At 46.6% G+C, this 18,268-nt stretch overlaps 1 protein-coding gene and 1 long non-coding RNA gene across 2 annotated transcripts; one reads left to right on the forward strand and one right to left on the reverse strand.

The window, feature by feature from the left end:
• Positions 1-9,501: 9,501 nt before the first annotated feature.
• LOC119357749 lies at positions 9,502-17,435 on the forward strand. Its single transcript, XR_005172215.1, has 5 exons — positions 9,502-9,596; positions 9,963-10,117; positions 10,220-10,275; positions 16,060-16,226; positions 16,888-17,435. It is a non-coding gene; the product is annotated as an uncharacterized LOC119357749 (long non-coding RNA).
• Positions 11,979-15,625, reverse strand: LOC119357739 (probable leucine-rich repeat receptor-like protein kinase At1g35710). Its single transcript, XM_037624592.1, has 2 exons — positions 12,623-15,625; positions 11,979-12,530 (listed from the first exon to the last, which is right to left on the reverse strand). Exons 1-2 carry the CDS (start codon positions 15,585-15,587, stop codon positions 12,157-12,159), a joined length of 3,339 nt encoding a protein of 1,112 aa, XP_037480489.1. The 5' UTR covers positions 15,588-15,625; the 3' UTR covers positions 11,979-12,156.
• Positions 17,436-18,268: the final 833 nt, after the last annotated feature.

An 18,268-nucleotide genomic window follows, 5' to 3' on the forward strand; every position in this document is an offset into this window, starting at 1 on the left:
ATTGAATTATACTTGAAGGTTTATCCATAGACAATGCTTGCAGACCATATCTTGGATTCTGTTGGAATTTTGCTAGTAGGCCTTTGGCCTAAAGCCCAACTAAAATTCTGAAATTCTCTTGGCCCATTCATGCACACATGTGAGTGGAGTGAGTGAGGCTAAAGTTTAGTCCCACCTCATAAGTTGAGAGAGAGTTGCACCTCTTTATAAGGTGAGCTCTTCTACCACTTGTATGAGCATGAGAAGAGAAGACCTACATGCGCACTCCTCCTCCTCGCCACGCCACGCCTCGTCACGACGCGCCGCGGGTTGCGGGATTGAGCCGAGCCGAGGACAGAGCTATGCACGTTGTCTATATTTTTGCTGCACGGGAAAAAATAATGAGTCATTAATTAATAATTAACGGACGCGTTAATTACTGAACCGTTTTCAATTCTTTTGGATCGTGACGACTCGGACGTGGGGTTTACTCCCATGACCTACCCGGCCCGCACTATATAGTCAGGCAGACGTCTACCCTAGCCGCCACCGCTTCGTATGGTTTCTCACCACCGTTCCAGATCATTGCGCCGCCAAGCAAGTCTTCTCCATCCCTTTTTCCGGCGTGCAACGCGAGAAGGGACAGCAGGCCTCCGGAACCCCGCCTCTCGTGATCCTGTACGGGAGAGGGGCGATCAGGTTTTTGGGGAACGCACTTGCGCGACTGCTGGCAGCGGCGACTTCGCGAACGACGACTTCTTCCCCGACCTCGGCAACCTCATCCTCAACGACATGGGCGACAACGTCAACGCCGGCGGTGCTGCACCCGCTGCACCGTATGTGATTCTATCCTTCCTGTTCGAGATCGTGGTAGAATTCATGTTTCTAGTATGTGCCCTAGATGTGATATATTCATCTGCTATGCTAGTTCGCATGATTAGTTTAATCTCTGCTGTTGTGGTCATGATTTATCTTCTGTTTATTCGGATTAAATCTCGTAGTAATTTGCTCATATTTCCAACAATCCAAAAACCTGATTATAGGCAATTTACTCCGAGTGGTTTTGTTGCGCATCTAAAGCCGCCTGCCTTTAAGGGGGCGCAATATAAGAGGTGGCGCATGAGAGCAGTCTACTGGTTTCAAACCATGGGCTGCTATGATGCCACCAAGGGCAAGCCTGAGGGCGATCTTAATCCAGCACAGTTGGAAGCTTTTGAGAAGATCGATACCCTCTTTAAAGGCGCTCTTCTAAGTGTTCTTGATGACTCCATTGTGGATTCGTATATGTCGTTTGACAACGGCAAGGACATGTGGGTTGCGCTCGAGGCCAAGTTTGGTACCTCGGACGCCGGCAGCGAGTTGTACGTCATGGAGCAATTCTATGACTACAAGATGACTGATGAGCGCCCTGTTGTACAGCAGGCTCATGAGATACAGTCGCTCGCAAAAGAACTTGAGTACTTCAAGTGTGTGTTGCCGGACAAATTTGTTGCCGGAGGCATCATTGCCAAGCTTCCACCTTCGTGGAACAATTTTGCTACTTCCCTGAAACACAAGAGACAGGAGTTTTCCGTTGCGGATCTTATTGGTACTCTTGATGTTGAAGAGAAGGCGAGAGCAAAGGACACACGTGCTCGAGTTGCTGAGGGAGGTTCTAGTGCCCACATGGTACAGAAGAAGAACTTCCAGCCCAACAAGTTCAAAAACAACAAGAACAAAACTCAGGGCAAAGGCAAGTTTGATAAAAAGAACAAGCCATCACATTCTACCAACTTCAAGAAGAATTCTCATAAGAAGGGGAAGGGACTTTGCCATGTCTGCGGTGATCCTAATCACTGGGCTCCGAAGTGTCCTAACCGCTTTGAGGAGCGCGAACATGAGAAGAGCGGCAAATCCGCTAATGTTGTCATCGGTGATACTGATATGAAGGAATCAGGGTACGATATTTTTCCTACCATCCTTTCAGTATTTCAATCCCCTGATTGGTTAATTGACACCGGTGCCAATGTACATGTTTGTGCTGACGCCTCCATGTTTTTTTCTTACCAGGAAACAGGGACTTCACCCGTGCTGATGGGGAACGGGTCACATGTCATCGTTCGAGGTGTTGGTATGGTCGATCTGAAGTTTACTTCGGGGAAGACTGTGCGTCTGAAGAACGTTCATCATGTGCCGTCCATCAATAAAAATCTCGTTAGCGGTTCCCGTTTATGTCGAGATGGTTTTAAGTTGGTTTTCGAATCCAATAAAGTTGTAATTTCTAAGTGTGGACAATTTGTTGGAAAAGGCTATGAGTGCGGAGGCTTGTTCCGCCTATCTTTGTCAGATATTTGCACTAAAGTTATTAATAATGTTTGCCACAATAATGAGTCTGATATTTGGCATTCACAACTTTGTCATATTAACTTTGGTTGCATGACGCGGCTAGCCAATATGAATTTAATTCCGAAAATCTCTACTGTCAAAGGCTCCAAGTGCCAAGTATGTGTGCAAGCTAAGCAACCTCGCAAGTCTCATAAGACTGCAGTGGCAAGAGACTTGGCGCCACTAGAGCTTATACATTCTGATCTTTGTGAGATGAAGGGCGTTTTGACAAAAGGTGGAAAGAGATACTTCATGACGTTGATTGATGACTCCACTAGATATTGTTATGTGTATCTTCTGAAATCAAAAGATGAGGCTTTGACTTTCTTTAAAAACTATAAAGCTGAGGCAGAGAACCAACTTGATTGAAAAATTAAATGGTTTAGGTCTGATCGTGGTGGAGAGTATTTTTCCAATGAATTTGATCTGTTTTGTGCGGAACATGGTATAATCCATGAGAGGACGCCTCCCTACTCACCCCAGTCAAATGGGGTAGCCGAAAAAAAGAACCGAACTCTAACTGATATGGTTAACACCATGTTAGACACTTCGGGTCTATTCAAGGAATGGTGGGGGGAGGCGCTAATGACTGCATGTCATGTCCTAAACCGAGTTCCCACAAAGTATAAGACTATGACTCCATTTGAGGAATGGGAAAGGAAAATGTTGAAACTCTCTTACCTACGTACTTGGGGTTGTTTGGCGAAAGTCAATATACCAATTCCCAAGAAGTGCAAGCTTGGACCAAAAACCGTGGATTGTGTTCTTCTGGGCTATGCTTTTCATAGCATCGGCTATAGATTTTTGATAATAAAATCTGAGGTATCCGACATGCATGTTGGTACGATTATGGAATCAAATGATGCAACTTTCTTTGAGGACATATTTCCTATGAAGGATATGTCGAGTTCATCAAATCAGGAGATACCTACTCCATCTAGTGAGGAATTCACTATAATTCCTGAACCCACCATTGCGATGGAACACGTTGAGAATCCTGTTGAGGGTGACAATGGAACTCCTGTGAGGAGTAAGCGACAGAGGACTGCAAAGTCTTTTGATGATGATTTCATTGTGTACCTCGTGGATGACACACCCAGGACTATTTCAGAAGCCTATGCATCTCCTGATGCTGACTACTGGAAGGAAGCTGTATGTAGCGAGATGGATTCCATCTTAGCTAACGGTACCTGGGAGATCACTGACCGTCCTTATGGGTGCAAACCTGTAGGATGTAAGTGGGTGTTCAAGAAGAAGCTTAGACCTGATGGTACGATTGAAAAGTACAAGGCACGGCTTGTGGCCAAGGGTTATACCCAGAAAGAAGGTGAAGACTTCTTTGATACTTACTCACCCGCGGCTAGACTGACCACAATTCGGGTGCTACTATCACTGGCTGCCTCACATGATCTTCTCATTCATCAAATGGACGTTAAGACGGCTTTCCTCAATGGAGAGTTGAAGGAGGAAATTTACATGGATCAGCCAGATGGTTTTGTAGTACCTGATCAGGAAGGAAAGGTGTGCAAGTTATTAAAGTCTTTATATGGCCTTAAACAAGCTCCTAAGGGCATCTCCAGCCGCGCCCCCAGGAAGGCCTCCCCAGGCGATTTTTTCGCGCCGGCGCCGAAAAAACGGCCCAGTCGCGCCCCCAGGAGCCCGATTTTCGCCGGCTTGGGCCAAAAACAGCGCCGGCGGACCCAGGCCGAATCCGGCGCGCTGGGGGGCGCCCGGGGGCGCCGGGGCGAGTTGTTTTGGCGCGAAAAGGACGCGGGCCAGCGGCGTCAGCGACTCGGCGCCTCGTCTTCCCCCAACGGCCTCGGTTCCCGTGGGGAATCAATGGCAAGGCTGCCGCCGGTCAGCCTTGCCATTGATTCCTCACGGGCGGCGCGTTCACGGGACGGCGCGCCGATGCCTCCACTCCCTCGCACGCGTACACACGGGCGCGGCCCGGCTATAAAAGCCGGCGGCCTCCACTCACCTGCGCCTACACCAGCCCCGCCCCTCACCGCCGTCCAGCCCTTCCTCTCCCTACCTCTCCCCGAGCGCCGCCGCCCAGCCCCTCCCTCTACCTCTCCCGAGCCCGCCCAGCCCCGCCTTCGCCATGGAAGAACGCTTCCCCGGAGATACGGCGGCGGCCAACGGCTTCGGCCGCCGTTCGCTCCGCAAACAGGAGTCCTGGCTCCTGTTCCAGGCGAACATCCTGGCGCCGCCGGACATGCGCGCCGGGCCGACGGGGTGGAGACTCAGCGCCAGGGGAGTGCCCATTCCCCCGTTGCCCGACGCCGTGGCGGACCCGGGGTACTTCGCCGAGGAGGTCGAGATCGTGCGTGCGTCCCTCACCGACGCCGAGCTCTCCCTTCCCCAGTACGCCACCGACAACCACGCGGCCTGGGTGGCGTATTTCGAGCGCCGCCAACAGTAGCGCTTGGCGTCCACCAACGGCGCGCCGGTGGTCGGCAGCTGGCAGAACAGCGAGGGACGCTACCTCTGGTGGGGCATCCCTGGCCGCACACTCGAGGGCGGCAATGACTCGCCGTTGGCGTACCCCCCGGCGAGGGTGGCCGCCCCGGCGCAGCACCGACGCGCCGGGCCATGGGCTCCAAGGAGGTTCGGCGCCTCCTCTTCTTCCTCCTCCTCATCTCGTTCTTCTTCACACTCCTCTGGCTCTCCGGCGCTGCTCGGCGTCAAGGCCGAGCCCGCGGCGGAGACGCCGCTCGGCCGGCACAGTCGCAGAGCCGGCATCGTCATCAACGAGGGCGGCCGGCGCGCCCCCTCGTCGGCTCCTCCGCGCTTCGTCAAGCCAAAGATGGAGCCGGGGCTGGCGCCGGTGAAGGCCGAGTTCGACGACAACGGCGACGCCGCCCTCGAATGGGCGCGCCAGGACTCCATTGCGATGGAGAAGGCGCGCCGCGAGAAGGAGAAGGAGCGCCAGCGCGCCGCCCTACGCCGCTTCGAGGAGCGCCGACGCGGCCGCAAGGAAGGCGGGGTCGTCGTCTTGTGCGACAGCGACAACGACGACTACGCGCCGCCGCCTGTTTGCCATGGCAACACCGGGGAGGGGTCCAGCAGGGGCGCCCGCGTCAAGGAGGAGAAGAAGGCCGACGACGACGATGGCGGCGACCACTTCATTCCCTTTCTCTTTTTTTTTAGATTAGGTTCATGTAATGTTTGGCCGAATTTCGCCGAAATTTGTAATGTTTGGCCGAAATTTAACTAGTTTTTATCATAACTTCGCCGAACGGTTCTGTTTTTTAAGATACGCGCCTGGGGGCGGCCCTGGGGGCCGACGGCTGGGGACCGACTCGCCCCCAGTGCAATTTTTTCGCCGGCTCACCCCCAGGCGGCGCTTTTAGACGCCCCCTGGGGGGCCAACGGCTGGAGATGCCCTAAGGAGTGGCATGAGAAGTTTGAAAGAACATTAACTGCTGCCGGCTTTGTAGTAAACGATGGTGACAAGTGCGTGTACTATCGCTATGGTGGGGGCGAAAGAGTTATTCTTTGTCTGTATGTCGACGACATATTGATCTTTGGAACCAAACTTGATTTAATCAAGGAGGTTAAGGATTTCTTATCTCGCTGTTTTGAGATGAAGGATCTAGGAGTAGCTGATGTTATCTTAAACATAAGCTGTTGAGAGATGAGAATGATGGGATCACACTGCTTCAGTCTCATTATGTGGAAAAGGTCTTGAGTCGTTTTGGGTATAGGACTGCACGCCTTCTCCAACTCCATATGATGCTAGTGTGTTGCTTCGAAAGAATCGACAGATTGCTAGAGATCAACTGAGGTATTCTCAGATTATTGGCTTGCTTATGTATTTGGCGAGTGCCACGAGGCCTGACATCTCTTTTGCTGTGAGCAAGCTGAGTCGGTTTGTGTCAAAACCGGGAGATGATCATTGGCATGCGCTTGAGAGAGTTATGCGCTATTTGAAAGGCACCGCGAGCTATGGGATTCACTACACCGGGTATCCAAGGGTACTGGAGGGTTATAGTGACTCAAACTGGATATCTGATGCTGATGAGATTAAGGCCACAAGTGGTTATGTTTTTACACTTGGTGGTGGCGCTGTTTCCTGGAAGTCTCGCAAGCAGACCATCTTAACGAGGTCAACTATGGAAGCAGAACTCACAGTATTAGACACTGCCATTGTTGAAGCAGAGTGGCTTCGTGAACTCTTGATGGACTTACCTATGGTTGAAAAACCAATACCCCCTATCCTGATGAACTGTGATAATCAAACTGTGATCGTCAAGATAAACAGTTCTAAGGACAATATGAAGTCCTCAAGGCATGTGAAGAGGAGACTAAAATCTATCAGAAAATTGAGGAACTCCGGAGTTATTACGTTGGCTTATATCCAAACATCGAAAAACTTGGCAGATCCCTTCACAAAGGGTCTATCACGTAATGTGATAGATAATGCATCAATGGAGATGGGTTTGAGACCCACTGCATGAGTTGTCCATAGTGGTAACCTACTCTATGTGATCGGAGATCCCGTGAAGTAGAAGTGGGAGACAAGCTGTTGGTCAGCTGGGAGGAGAGTATCCCTATATTAATTATCCCACTCCGTGAAGATGCAATACTCTCCTGATCTGGCAGGTTGATACTTATCTTAATGTGTTTCAAGTGGCTTATTCGGGTAAGCAGAGATGTTGTCCTGCAGAACATCTTCTGAGGAACACACCTATATGAATTTGACTGTTAACGTCGTAGTCTGTGAGAATTGGGTGTTCTCTAATAAATTCATGAAAGGCCCTGGAGTATGACGTATACGCTCCACCCGCGGGGAAGCCTTGCGGCAGCCCAGTATCGGTCAAGAATTTTTGTGAAACTAGTTTCACAGAAAACTTATAGTTCAAGGCATAGTCCACTATTCAAGTTGTGATCTAGTGTAGCATAAATTTCTAAGTGGAAGTTCAACTTCACAGTCTCCACTAAGCACCGGTATATAAAACAAAGTTTTGGAACTAAATGATGAGATGTGCCAATGAGACTTTGTGGGGGATTGTTGGAATTTTGCTAGTAGGCCTTTGGCCCAAAGCCCAACTAAAATTCTGAAATTCTCCTGGCCCATTCATGCACACATGTGAGTGGAGTGAGTGAGGCTAAAGTTTAGTCCCACCTCATAAGTTGAGAGAGAGTTGCACCTCTTTATAAGGTGAGCTCTTCTACCACTTGTATGAGCATGAGAAGAGGAGACCTACACGCGCGCTTCTCCTCCTCGCCACGCCACGCCTCGTCACGATGCGCCGCGGGTTGCGGGATTGAGCCGAGCCGAGGACAGAGCTATGCACGTTGTCTACATTTTTGCTGCACGGGAAAAATTAATGAGTCATTAATTAATAATTAACGGACGCGTTAATTACTGAACCATTTTCGATTCTTTTGGATCGTGACGACTCGGACGTGGGGTTTACTCCCACCACCTACCCGGCCCGCACTATATAGTCAAGCAGACGTCTACCCTAGCCGCCGCCGCTTCGTATGGTTTCTCACCACCGTTCCAGATCATTGCGCCGCCAAGCAAGTCTTCTCCATCCCTTCTTCCGGCGTGCACCACGAGAAGGGACAGCAGGCCTCCGGAACCCCGCCTCTCGTGATCCTGTACGGGAGAGGGGCGATTAGGTTTTTGGGGAGCGCACTCGCGCGACTGCTGGCAGCGACGACTTCGCGAACGACGACTTCTTCCCCGACCTCGGCAACCTCATCCTCGACGACATGGGCGACAACGTCAACGCCGGCGGTGCTGCACCCGCTGCACCGTATGTGATTCTATCCGTCCTGTTCGAGATCGTGGTAGAATTCATGTTTCTAGTATGTGCCCTAGATGTGATATATTCATCTGCTATGCTAGTTCGCATGATTAGTTTAATCTCTGCTGTTGTGGTCATGATTTATCTTCTGTTTATTCAGATTAAATCTTGTAGTAATTCTCATATTTCCAACAGATTCAAGGTTGAAAGAAGAGGAAAATAAAAGAAGATGGAGTCCTTGTGTGCGACTCAAAGGTTGTCTTGCTCTAGCTTGTGAGTTAAGTCATGGAGGATCAAGATCCCGAGAAGATGATTACAAGAGAAGAGTTTAAGTGAAGAATTCATTATATATATCAAAACATTGTGATATGATGTACGTACACGTCTATGGGTAAAGATGGTGTTGTACGCGGCCATGCGACCGCCGTAGCCTCTTTATGTGCCCACCGCTCCTTGCCAAACTACTTCTCCGCGTTGATGCCATGCCGTATTGCTCCATGTAGCTTGCGGCCCCGCTGCATCTCTATCGTCATCAATGCCATGCTCATGAACCATTTTTGCAGCATCCCCTTGATGAGCCGTTGTTGTTAACCATTGGGCGATGTTGCGCGTACGCCATGTCGCCTTGGCTATTCAGGTTCGGCATGATGTCTTGTACCTGCGCGCATGGATAGTCTTCGAGTGAGTGGATCACATGTGTGACGTCTATGGCGTAGCATTGTCGTTGCCCGATGGTCTCCGGCTGCTGCTTATGCTTCTTTGGCTCATGTGTGTGGACATGGCTGCTTTCTTATATTGCACATAGGAAACATAAAATTAACAAGTCAGATAATTAATACAGCCCTAGCGGTGCGGCAAAGCGCGCGACCGCTTCTAATACCTTATTAAAAGTGAAAGCACATCTCAAATATCCCGAGTGCCACATCTTGCTCCCGCTCACCCGCTGTCAAATCAGGGAAGATTCATGCGCAGGACGTATCCGCCTGACCAGCCTGCCCATGCATGTCAACCGGTTAATATTTTCTTAGAAACACCGTGAATATTTTCTATACACGGGACAATTTCTAGATACATGGCAAACAGTTCTTAAATGCTACTAGATGATAAACAATTTTGAGAAAATGATGAAATAAAGGAAAACACTATGAGCATTTGACAATGAAAGAAAAGAACGGACACAAAGAAAAAAGAAAAAAAAACACACAAAAAAAGAACTCCAGCCGACTTGAGGGCTTTCGTTTTGGGCCAACTCCAGCCGACAGAAGAAAACACTTGATTGGACTGCGGCCCATGAGTGAGCAATATTTATTTCTTTTTGGGTCGGGGTCCGGCCATGTCATGCAGGTGCTCCAGTCCCACCGCCGGCCGGCCTCCGTGCTCCGGCCACCGACGCGTCCCCGGCGGCGTCCTCGCCCCTGCCTCCAACTCCAAGGCGCGCCGACCGTTCACTGCTCCTCCCCGTCCACCGAGCTCCGGCCATCAGGTTAATTAGTATGTGCTACCTCGCTCGTGCTCTCCCAATCTAATGAATCCTGTAACATCTGGTGATTGACGCCACGGATGAAGAGAACCGAGTGGTTGCGGCTGATTTTGGTGGATTAAGCACCGATTTCAGGGGCTGGAAGGAAGAAGATTCAGAGGAGGGAGGCGAGCTGGGCCATAAGGGCAAGTTCCCGCACACCACATGTTCGATGAAATGCCCAGCAAACTCTCCAATTTATATCAGTCTCAGATTTCTTCTAAGACATTTCTTTGGCACTTTTGCAAAACTTTAGTAGTTTTGTGTCATGCACATGTTAATTTAGAGACAAGACAATTCTCTGTATGACGTTCTCATTTTTATGTTGAAAAATGCAGAGCTTGATGCTTTGGAAGCTGATATGGATGTCGAATCAAACTCAGTCCCATCGTACCTCCAACCAGACAAGGAGACTGATCTTTATTCTCAGCTTAACTAACCTGCTGCACCAAGTGGTCATGCAGCAGTCCCGGTCCCGGCAAACCGGCAGCAGGTATGTCAATTGCAAGACTGACTAGTTTCTATTCACATTGATTATGGTGCTGATATCCCAAGGAAGAAATCGATGACTCGCGTCATTTTCCCATGTAATCAGAGTGCTTGAAGCTATAAGCAGGTGTCTTTTATCTTGTCACATGATCTAATTTACAGGTATTTCTTACCTCATAAATCATGAAGTTCAGGCTTAATTTCATGGTACATACCTGTATTGTTGGTGTGAACAATTGAGCTTATCCTATCTTGATCTTACTACCAAAAGAAACACACAGAAGGGGGATTTGACCTTGAACTTCGAAATCTCTATTGAACATCTTAAACAGCACATACTTTAATTTGCTTGATTCCCCCTGATTGCTACACTTGTCAGCCAGTAGACTAATTTGCTGTGCTTACTTTTGTTTGTTCACGCAAGAGGATGCACTGGGACTGTCTACAGTGCCACACGCATCAATTCGTACCTGAAAAGTAACCAAAAAAAACTATGCTATAGGTTTGATCTCGTTGTAAATAGTCGACACTTTGTTTATGCACGTACAAATTCATTGTATCTTTCCTCAGATACCACTGCAATTCGTTGAATGATGAAATGTTTCTTCCCCATTGTGTTAGAACAATAGTGAGTGATAAAGGGAGTGTTCTCTATATGGTTGTACATCCTGTTGGTAGTATGTCTATGTTGAGTTGAATTGGTATCTGATTTTTTGACAATGAAATTATGGGACATTGCTGGCTCTTGTGCTGTCAGTCACGGCTTTTTCCTATCATCTCATCCTTTGTTAAGTTTGTATTAGGCATCGAGAAAAAGAAGGGTGTATCTTTGTTCCATGAATATCTCGTTACCAGTGCTTGTAATTAAGTGTAGTAGTACATTATCTATTGCTCCATCCTAAGAACAAGGACCACATATGCTCCATCATGGGGACAAGGACTACGTATGCGTGCCCTACAACTTTGTTAAGTTTGTATTAGGCATCGAGAAAAAGAAGGGTGTATCTTTGTTCCATGAATATCTCGTTACCAGTGCTTGTAATTAAGTGTAGTAGTACATTATCTATTGCTCCATCCTAAGAACAAGGACCACATATGCTCCATCATGGGGACAAGGACTACGCATGCGTGCCCTACAACCCTCCGTAAGCCCTTTTACTTAGTACTGTTGCACTTTTCTTGTTTTATGCACCTATATCCGTGTGTTCACATTCATTTGGTCCGTTCGAACACTTGATCATGGTGATCGTTCCTGCTTGGTCCAAGGTATTTTACTCTGATACCCAGAGAACAATAAAGCGGGATGGCATGATAGCGTGCCAGTTTTGGATTCCATTTTTCACCTTCAGGTTCATGGGAGCAATAATAATAGTTAAAAAGAGACAAATATTAGTACAATGCTCCGTCATAAGGAAAATGACTACATTCTCCTACCCTACAACCCTCTGTAAGTCCTTTTACTTGGTATATTGTGGCACTTCGAAGTGGGAGCAATAATAAGAATTCTCATTTTTTATGCACCTATCTCCAACATGTTTACATTCATTTCTTCCCGTTTATGCATCTTGGTTCCCATATGGAACAAATAAAGCAAGACTACATGGTACTGCACTAGTTTTGGATTCCATTTTTTTTCAATCTTTAGGTTCATGGGAGCAACAGTAGATAGAAAGAGACAAATATTAGGACACATTTTTTGTCAATCTTTAGGTTCATGTGGATACTATGTCTACAGTACAGTCTTTGACAAATATAAGCAACACACAAACCAAATTATATTTATGCATTGTTAGAAATCAGCAAGCAAACAAACAGAGAAATATCAAGAACACGGGATGGACACACATTTTTACGTGGAAAACCGTTGTGGGAAAAACCACGAGCACACAACGGTGATCTTTTGCTGCATCAGAAGAGTCTACAAATACATAGACTTACAATGAGTAGTCAACTCATCCTGTGTGGCATGTGGTGTATAAGTGACTTGAGTAAAAAAATCGGAAATCTGAACCAGCCTCTGCTTTGGCAGACCCTGGTCTCTAACTAGGATTCAGACCTTATGTCAACATGCATCCCTTGCTGTAATATAAGTGCGCTGAAAGGCACGGAACAAGAACTAGAAGATGGTTGCTGGATGAGTGTTTGGTATGCCTCCCGCATGGTTGGCCTTGCTTGGGGTGAAGATTCCAAACAAGATAAGGCCAGCTTGATGTGCACAGCTAAGCTAATCTCTTCAGTTGATGTTGGTGTTGTTGGCCGTTGGTCCAGAATATCTTTCACCATTATTGAGTGTTCGCTGTTAGAAAGATTACCATCTAATAGATCCCTTGGGTGCTTGCCCATCAGTAGCTCTAACACAACCACCCCAAAGCTATAGACATCACATTTCTCTGTCGCAACAGATGTGTACGACAGTTCTGCACAAAAGTGTCGAGAATATTAGAATCAGGAACAAATGGATAGAGATGAATGCTTCTGACGTGAGAAGGAAGGTTATGCTAGTACATACCAGGAGCTATATAGCCGTACGTTCCTGCTAGTGCACTCCAGTTTGATGAATCGGGCTTAAGAATCCTTGCCGTGCCGAAATCCGAGACAAAAGCCTTGAAGGATGTATCAAGTAAGATGTTGTTGCTTGTGATATCTCGATGGATTATAGGTGGACTGCATTCGTGGTGCAAATAAGATATTGCTTGAGCCACATCAGTTGCAAGAGCAATTCTCTTCTTCCAATCTAATTCCTTTGCTAGCCCCTGATTTTCCAATATTCCGTGGAGGCTTCCCTGCTGAATGTAGTCGTAGACGAGAAATTTATATGTTGGATGGGAGCAAAATCCATACATTTTGACGATGCTTCGTTGTCGGATCTGTGTTAAGATTTCCATTTCACTACGAAATCTTCTTTCATCATCCAACTCTTCTTCGGTCCGATGAAGCTTCTTCACAGCAACCACCTGCCCGTCTTGGAGTTGTGTCTTGTAGACTTTGCCGTACCCCCCTGTTCCAATGATGTACTTATCATCAAAGTCTTCTGTTGCCCTTACAATATCATCAAATGCTAATCTTCCATCGAAATTCCAAACAGAGAAAAGGTCCCTTGCTTCAGCGGTAACACTTTCTTGTGGATTTCTCTTCTTACGAGTAAGTATTATTATGACAACAATTGCAGCAACAATGCCGAAACCCATCACAAGAACAATTGGCAAAAGCAAACCAAGTATCTTTCCCCTTTTATGAGCAGTTGCTGGGGTTGAATAACATGGTGGCAGGCCAGAGAGGTTACCACACAGACCTTTATTGGGAAGAAACCAACTTGCTGAAGCATTTTGGAGTAGCGGGGCTGTTGGGACTGGTCCTTCCAAGTTGTTGTAGGACACATCAAGTGTTGAAAGGCTAACCATGCTTGCAAAGGCGGATGGAATGCTGCCACTGAACTGATTATTTGATAAATTCAGAAATTCTAGCATCTCCAACTTCCCAAGTTGCTGTGGCAACACACCGCTGAGGTTATTGTTGCTCACATCTAACATGATCTGCAGAGCTGCTAAATTTCCAATTGCACCAGGCAAACTCCCACTGAAGTTGTTGTTGCAGATCTTCAAAGACTGTAGTTTCATGCAGGCCCCTAATGCCTCAGGTATTGATCCACTCAGTCTGTTCCCAGATATGTCAAGGTATCCTAGATTGCTCAGCTTTTTTATTTGTGTAGGTATGGATCCAGATAATTGGTTCGATGATAAGTTCAGTTTATATAGATTAGTTAAAGTGCAGATTTCTGGTGGAATCTCACCGCTGAGATTATTAGAACCGAGTGTTAGTTCTACTAGGTTGGACAATTTAGATAGTATTGGAGGTATGGAACCCGTGATATTATTTTGTGCTAGATGTAGTACCGTTAGCTGGGTACTTGCAGCTAGATTTGGTGAGATGTGCCCAAAGAGTCTATTCGATGCCAAGATCATTTTTATGAGTTGTGGATACACACCAAAATGCTGAGATATATCACCTGTTATTCGGTTTCTCTGAAGGTCAATTCGAACCAAACTCGTACATGTCCTTAAACTGCTTGGAATGGGGCCATTGAACATATTAGATGAGACAATGAGATGTTGGAGTCTACCACTTGAACATATATTTGTGGGTAAATGTCCTGAAAGTGAGTTGTGTGACACCTCAAGGTCAACAAGGCTTATGAGACCTCCAAATTCTTGAGGAAGAGAACCCGATAATTTGTTACTAAATATTTCCACTGTTTGGATGCTTTGCAACTTCCCAAAAGTTTTTGGTATTGATCCCAAAATTTGGTTCATAGACAAGCCTAAATATTCGAGGTTCATCAGATTGCCAATCTCTTGGGGAATGGAACCGGTTATTTGGTTCTCGGACAAGTCTAATTCCTGGAGGTTCAGCAAGATGCCCAATTCTGAAGGTATTGAACCTGTGATTTGATTTGTATAGAGAAAAAGTTCATTGAGCACAGTGAGGTTCCCTAGTTCTACGGGTATTGAACCTGTTATTTGATTTTTATGGAGACCAAGTTGGTTTAACATATTGAGACTGCCTATTGCCTGTGGGATGGAACCTGTGATTTTATTTTCGAAGAGAAAAAGTTGGTTCATCTTAGTGAGATTGGTTATGGAGATTGGGATTGGACCTGAAAAATCATTTGACTGAAGCTGAAGACGCTGCAAATGGACTAGCCTGCTTAGTTCATGGGGTATAGGCCCTGAAAGCTGATTGCCAAACAGGTACAAAATATTTAGTTGGGTCAGATTTCCAAGTGTTTTTGGTATCATGCCGCTGAAGGCACTGTTGCTTAGCTGTAGACCTTGGAGGTTGACAAGCCTTCCAATCTCCTCAGGAATGGGCCCTGATACCATGTTTTGGTGAATGGCAAGACCAGTTAACATTGTTAGGTTACTCAGACACGCAGGGATAAGTCCTGTGAGTCTATTAAATGAGAGATCAATCTGCATGAGACTTCGCAGGCCACCAATCTCATAAGGAATTTCCCCTGTGAGCTGGTTGTAGGGAAGGTTAAGTATCAAAAGCGCTGAAAGGGAGATAATACTGGCGGGTAGTGCCCCATGGAGACTGTTGTTGCTGAGGTCAATATGTGTGAGGAATGGAAGAGCCGAGAAGTTGAGCTCACCAAGCTGTCCACGGATGCCAGCATCCGGCAGGGAGATGTTGGCCACCACCAAAGGCATGCGGCGGCCATGGCGAACAGCCGTGCACATGATGCCCGTCCAATTGCAGGGGCTGGTGTTTTGCTGCCACGAGCTCATCTGCAGTGGTGGTCTTGCAAGTGTATCTTTCCAGTGGAGGAGGGTCATGTGTTGAGACCTGAGTGAGATCCCTCCATGGGGCACCGCTTGTGCATCTTGCAAGAGAAGAAGGCATGCCACCAGCAGTAGGTAGAGGTACAACAATGGTGTGGGGAAAGATGACATTTTGCTGCCTAGTGTTTCCATGTTGTGTATTGATTGGGGGATGTGATTCTGTGCACACTGCAACTATCGGTATTTAACTAGCGCGTTGCCAATTGTTATGAGGTTCTCATTCAGCCAACACTCAACAGTTGAGTGGAAGCTTGTGCTGGATGACTATTCTTCTCCCCCACATAAAGAAGGATGACTATTCTTCGGTGTAGCCATCTCTTTATTTCTTTCCTATCATGCCTGTGGAAAAAATGACACAGCAATTACTCCTAGAAAGCAATTGAAGGCAGGGACAGTATGCCTACTGGTCATATCTTTCCCAGTTAACATTGGGTTGAGTATTTATTTGATGATGGTATCTCCTGTGATTGGTTTTCTATTATTTCTTGTTCATTTGTTCATGTAACTTGTAACTGCTTCAGTTATGGAAATTCCATATAGTAATAGAAGCAGCTTATTTTAAGCTATCGTCAACCGTACTAATGTTCTCCTTGTCCTTTTTCAGATGCTACATATGAGATCAATTGTGGGAAAAATTCCGCTTTTGGATTTACATCGATGGTAAAAAAAATAAAGGTTTCTATGTTCAGATTTGGCTGATACAACTACTGGACCGGAAGTCTTGTTGGAAGTCATGTCTCTGAGGAAAAATGAGGGAGCTGTTCAAATACGGTAGTACATCATGCTCTCCTGTTTTCTGTCACCTGGTTCTTTTTCGTACCATATGATCTCATGCCATCCCCTGTTAAGTTTGTACAGTATTAGGCATGGCGTGAAGAAAATTAAGGTTGGTGTATGCCAATAAATGCTTTAATAAAATTAAGTAAGCCACCAGGAGTACTAAGAAGAGTTCTCGCAAAAGAAAAAAGGTACTAAGAAGAGTTGATGGCCCTCAGTCAACACACGACAATTGAGTCTGTGGCCATCTCTGCCCCTTTTTCTTTCCCATCTCCTCTTCAGTGTCGCCATCTCTTCCTCTTTTTTCTTTCCTCATGACTATGGGAAAATGACACATTAATTATTCCTAGAAAGCAATTGAAGACAGGGATAGAAGTGTGCCCACGGCATACACCTAATCATATCTTTCCCAGTTATCCTCCGTCTACAACTTATGCACTGAGTTAAACATTTAGAATTTTTTTATTTGATGGTATATCCTGTGATTGGTTTGATAGTATTTCTTGTTAATTTCATCATGCAACATGTAACTGCAATTCCAAAAATAAATGGAAGCAGCTTGTCTCAAATCATTTTCTATAGTACTAATGTTTCCCTTGTTCGCTTTTTAACTGCTACAAAAGATTAATAACTCATTGTCGGTGCCGCGATGCAGCGATTAAATGTGGGGAAAATTCCCAAGTCTTGTTGGAAAAACAAAGGTTTCTGTGTTGAATTTTGGTCAATACAAATCCTGGACCCCAAGTCTTCCCGGAAGTCATGTGTCTGAGGAAAAATGAGGCAGTGGCTGCAGCTTGTGGAATTCAAAGTATGCACAACCAAGTAGCATCATGACGACAATGACTGAAGAAAAGTTCCAGGCTCAAGTGAGTTGACTCAGTAAATTTCTACTACTAGTGCTTTCTGTATGAGTTGATTAGTTGCCGTGTAACATCCAACACGCCAGTATTTCCAGGTATGCCCTTTGTACTTTACAAGTAGTAATCAAAAGTGTGCAAATTATTATTACTGCTTCAGTACTTTGGTATCTCATAGCAGTGCATATCAGAAACGGCAGTAAACACTTACGCATTATCAGTTCATTTGACCATGTAACTTGTAACTGCTTCAGTTATGTCTTAAGCTATTCTCTGAAGTGTGGAGTAATCATATTCTAAGATTCCAGCCTTGTCTCCCCTCCCGCGACTCTCCCGCGAGCGCCGGGGGGAAACCAGCTCCGGCTCGCGGCTGTCCTCCTCATGCCTCCCTCCCCTCGCCGCCGCCCCGACGTGCTGGTGGGCTAAGCCCTGCCGGCGTGGGCGGCGGCGGGGTGTTCCTCCTTCCCCCGCACGAGTCGACGGTCACGGGATCCAAGATCTGGCGGCGGCGCGGTGCTTTCCTCGGGGCACGGCGGCACGGCAGCAACAGCAGGCGGCGGAGACGCGGGCTGTGGGTGGCGGCGTGAAGGGGCTGAGGCGTCGTGGGGCGCGGTGGGCTCCCGCTGACGGGTCAGACCTATTTAGGTGTGACCCGCGAGGGACTCGTAAGCTGGCGCTCGCCAAAAGCGATGGATAGGAGGGCCAGACCAATATCTCGCCTACTGCAATACCTAACAGAGTAGGTGAGCAGTAGGTCGAGCCGGTCCAATTAACATGTACACGTGCGGTGTTGTGAAGTTTCTACACCAGATCATGGAACCTTCCACCGGTTTTTGGAAGGTTCCATGTAGTTTTTTCTTTTGTCTTTTACTCCCTCCGTCCCATAATATAGGAGCGTTTTTAACACGCTCCTATATTATGGGACGGAGGGAGTACTAAGTTTTCCTTTGCGGGTGTCGTATGGTTCTTTTGCTTTTCCGTTCACTTTTCATTTTATTTCTATCAAATACATGCCAGACTTTTTATAGTATAGGTTCTACTTTTTTCTATACACAATTAATATTTTTCAAATGCATGATGAACATTTTATAAAATACTTCTTTGAACATGTTAAACATTTTTCAAGTACATGTTTAATATTTTTTTAATACATGTGAAACATTTTTCTGATACACCCTG

This window comes from Triticum dicoccoides, chromosome 1A (assembly GCF_002162155.2).
Source record: "Triticum dicoccoides isolate Atlit2015 ecotype Zavitan chromosome 1A, WEW_v2.0, whole genome shotgun sequence".
Taxonomy (NCBI): Eukaryota; Viridiplantae; Streptophyta; class Magnoliopsida; order Poales; family Poaceae; genus Triticum; species Triticum dicoccoides.

Excerpts from the sequence above, each read along its gene's own strand:
- LOC119357739 (XM_037624592.1), bottom strand. The coding sequence starts at position 15,587 with ATGGAAACACTAGGCAGCAAAATGTCATCTTTCCCCACACCATTGTTG. Across the intron at positions 12,531-12,622 it reads GTACGGCTATATAGCTCCTG|AACTGTCGTACACATCTGTT; the intron begins GTATGTACTAGC and ends ACTTTTGTGCAG.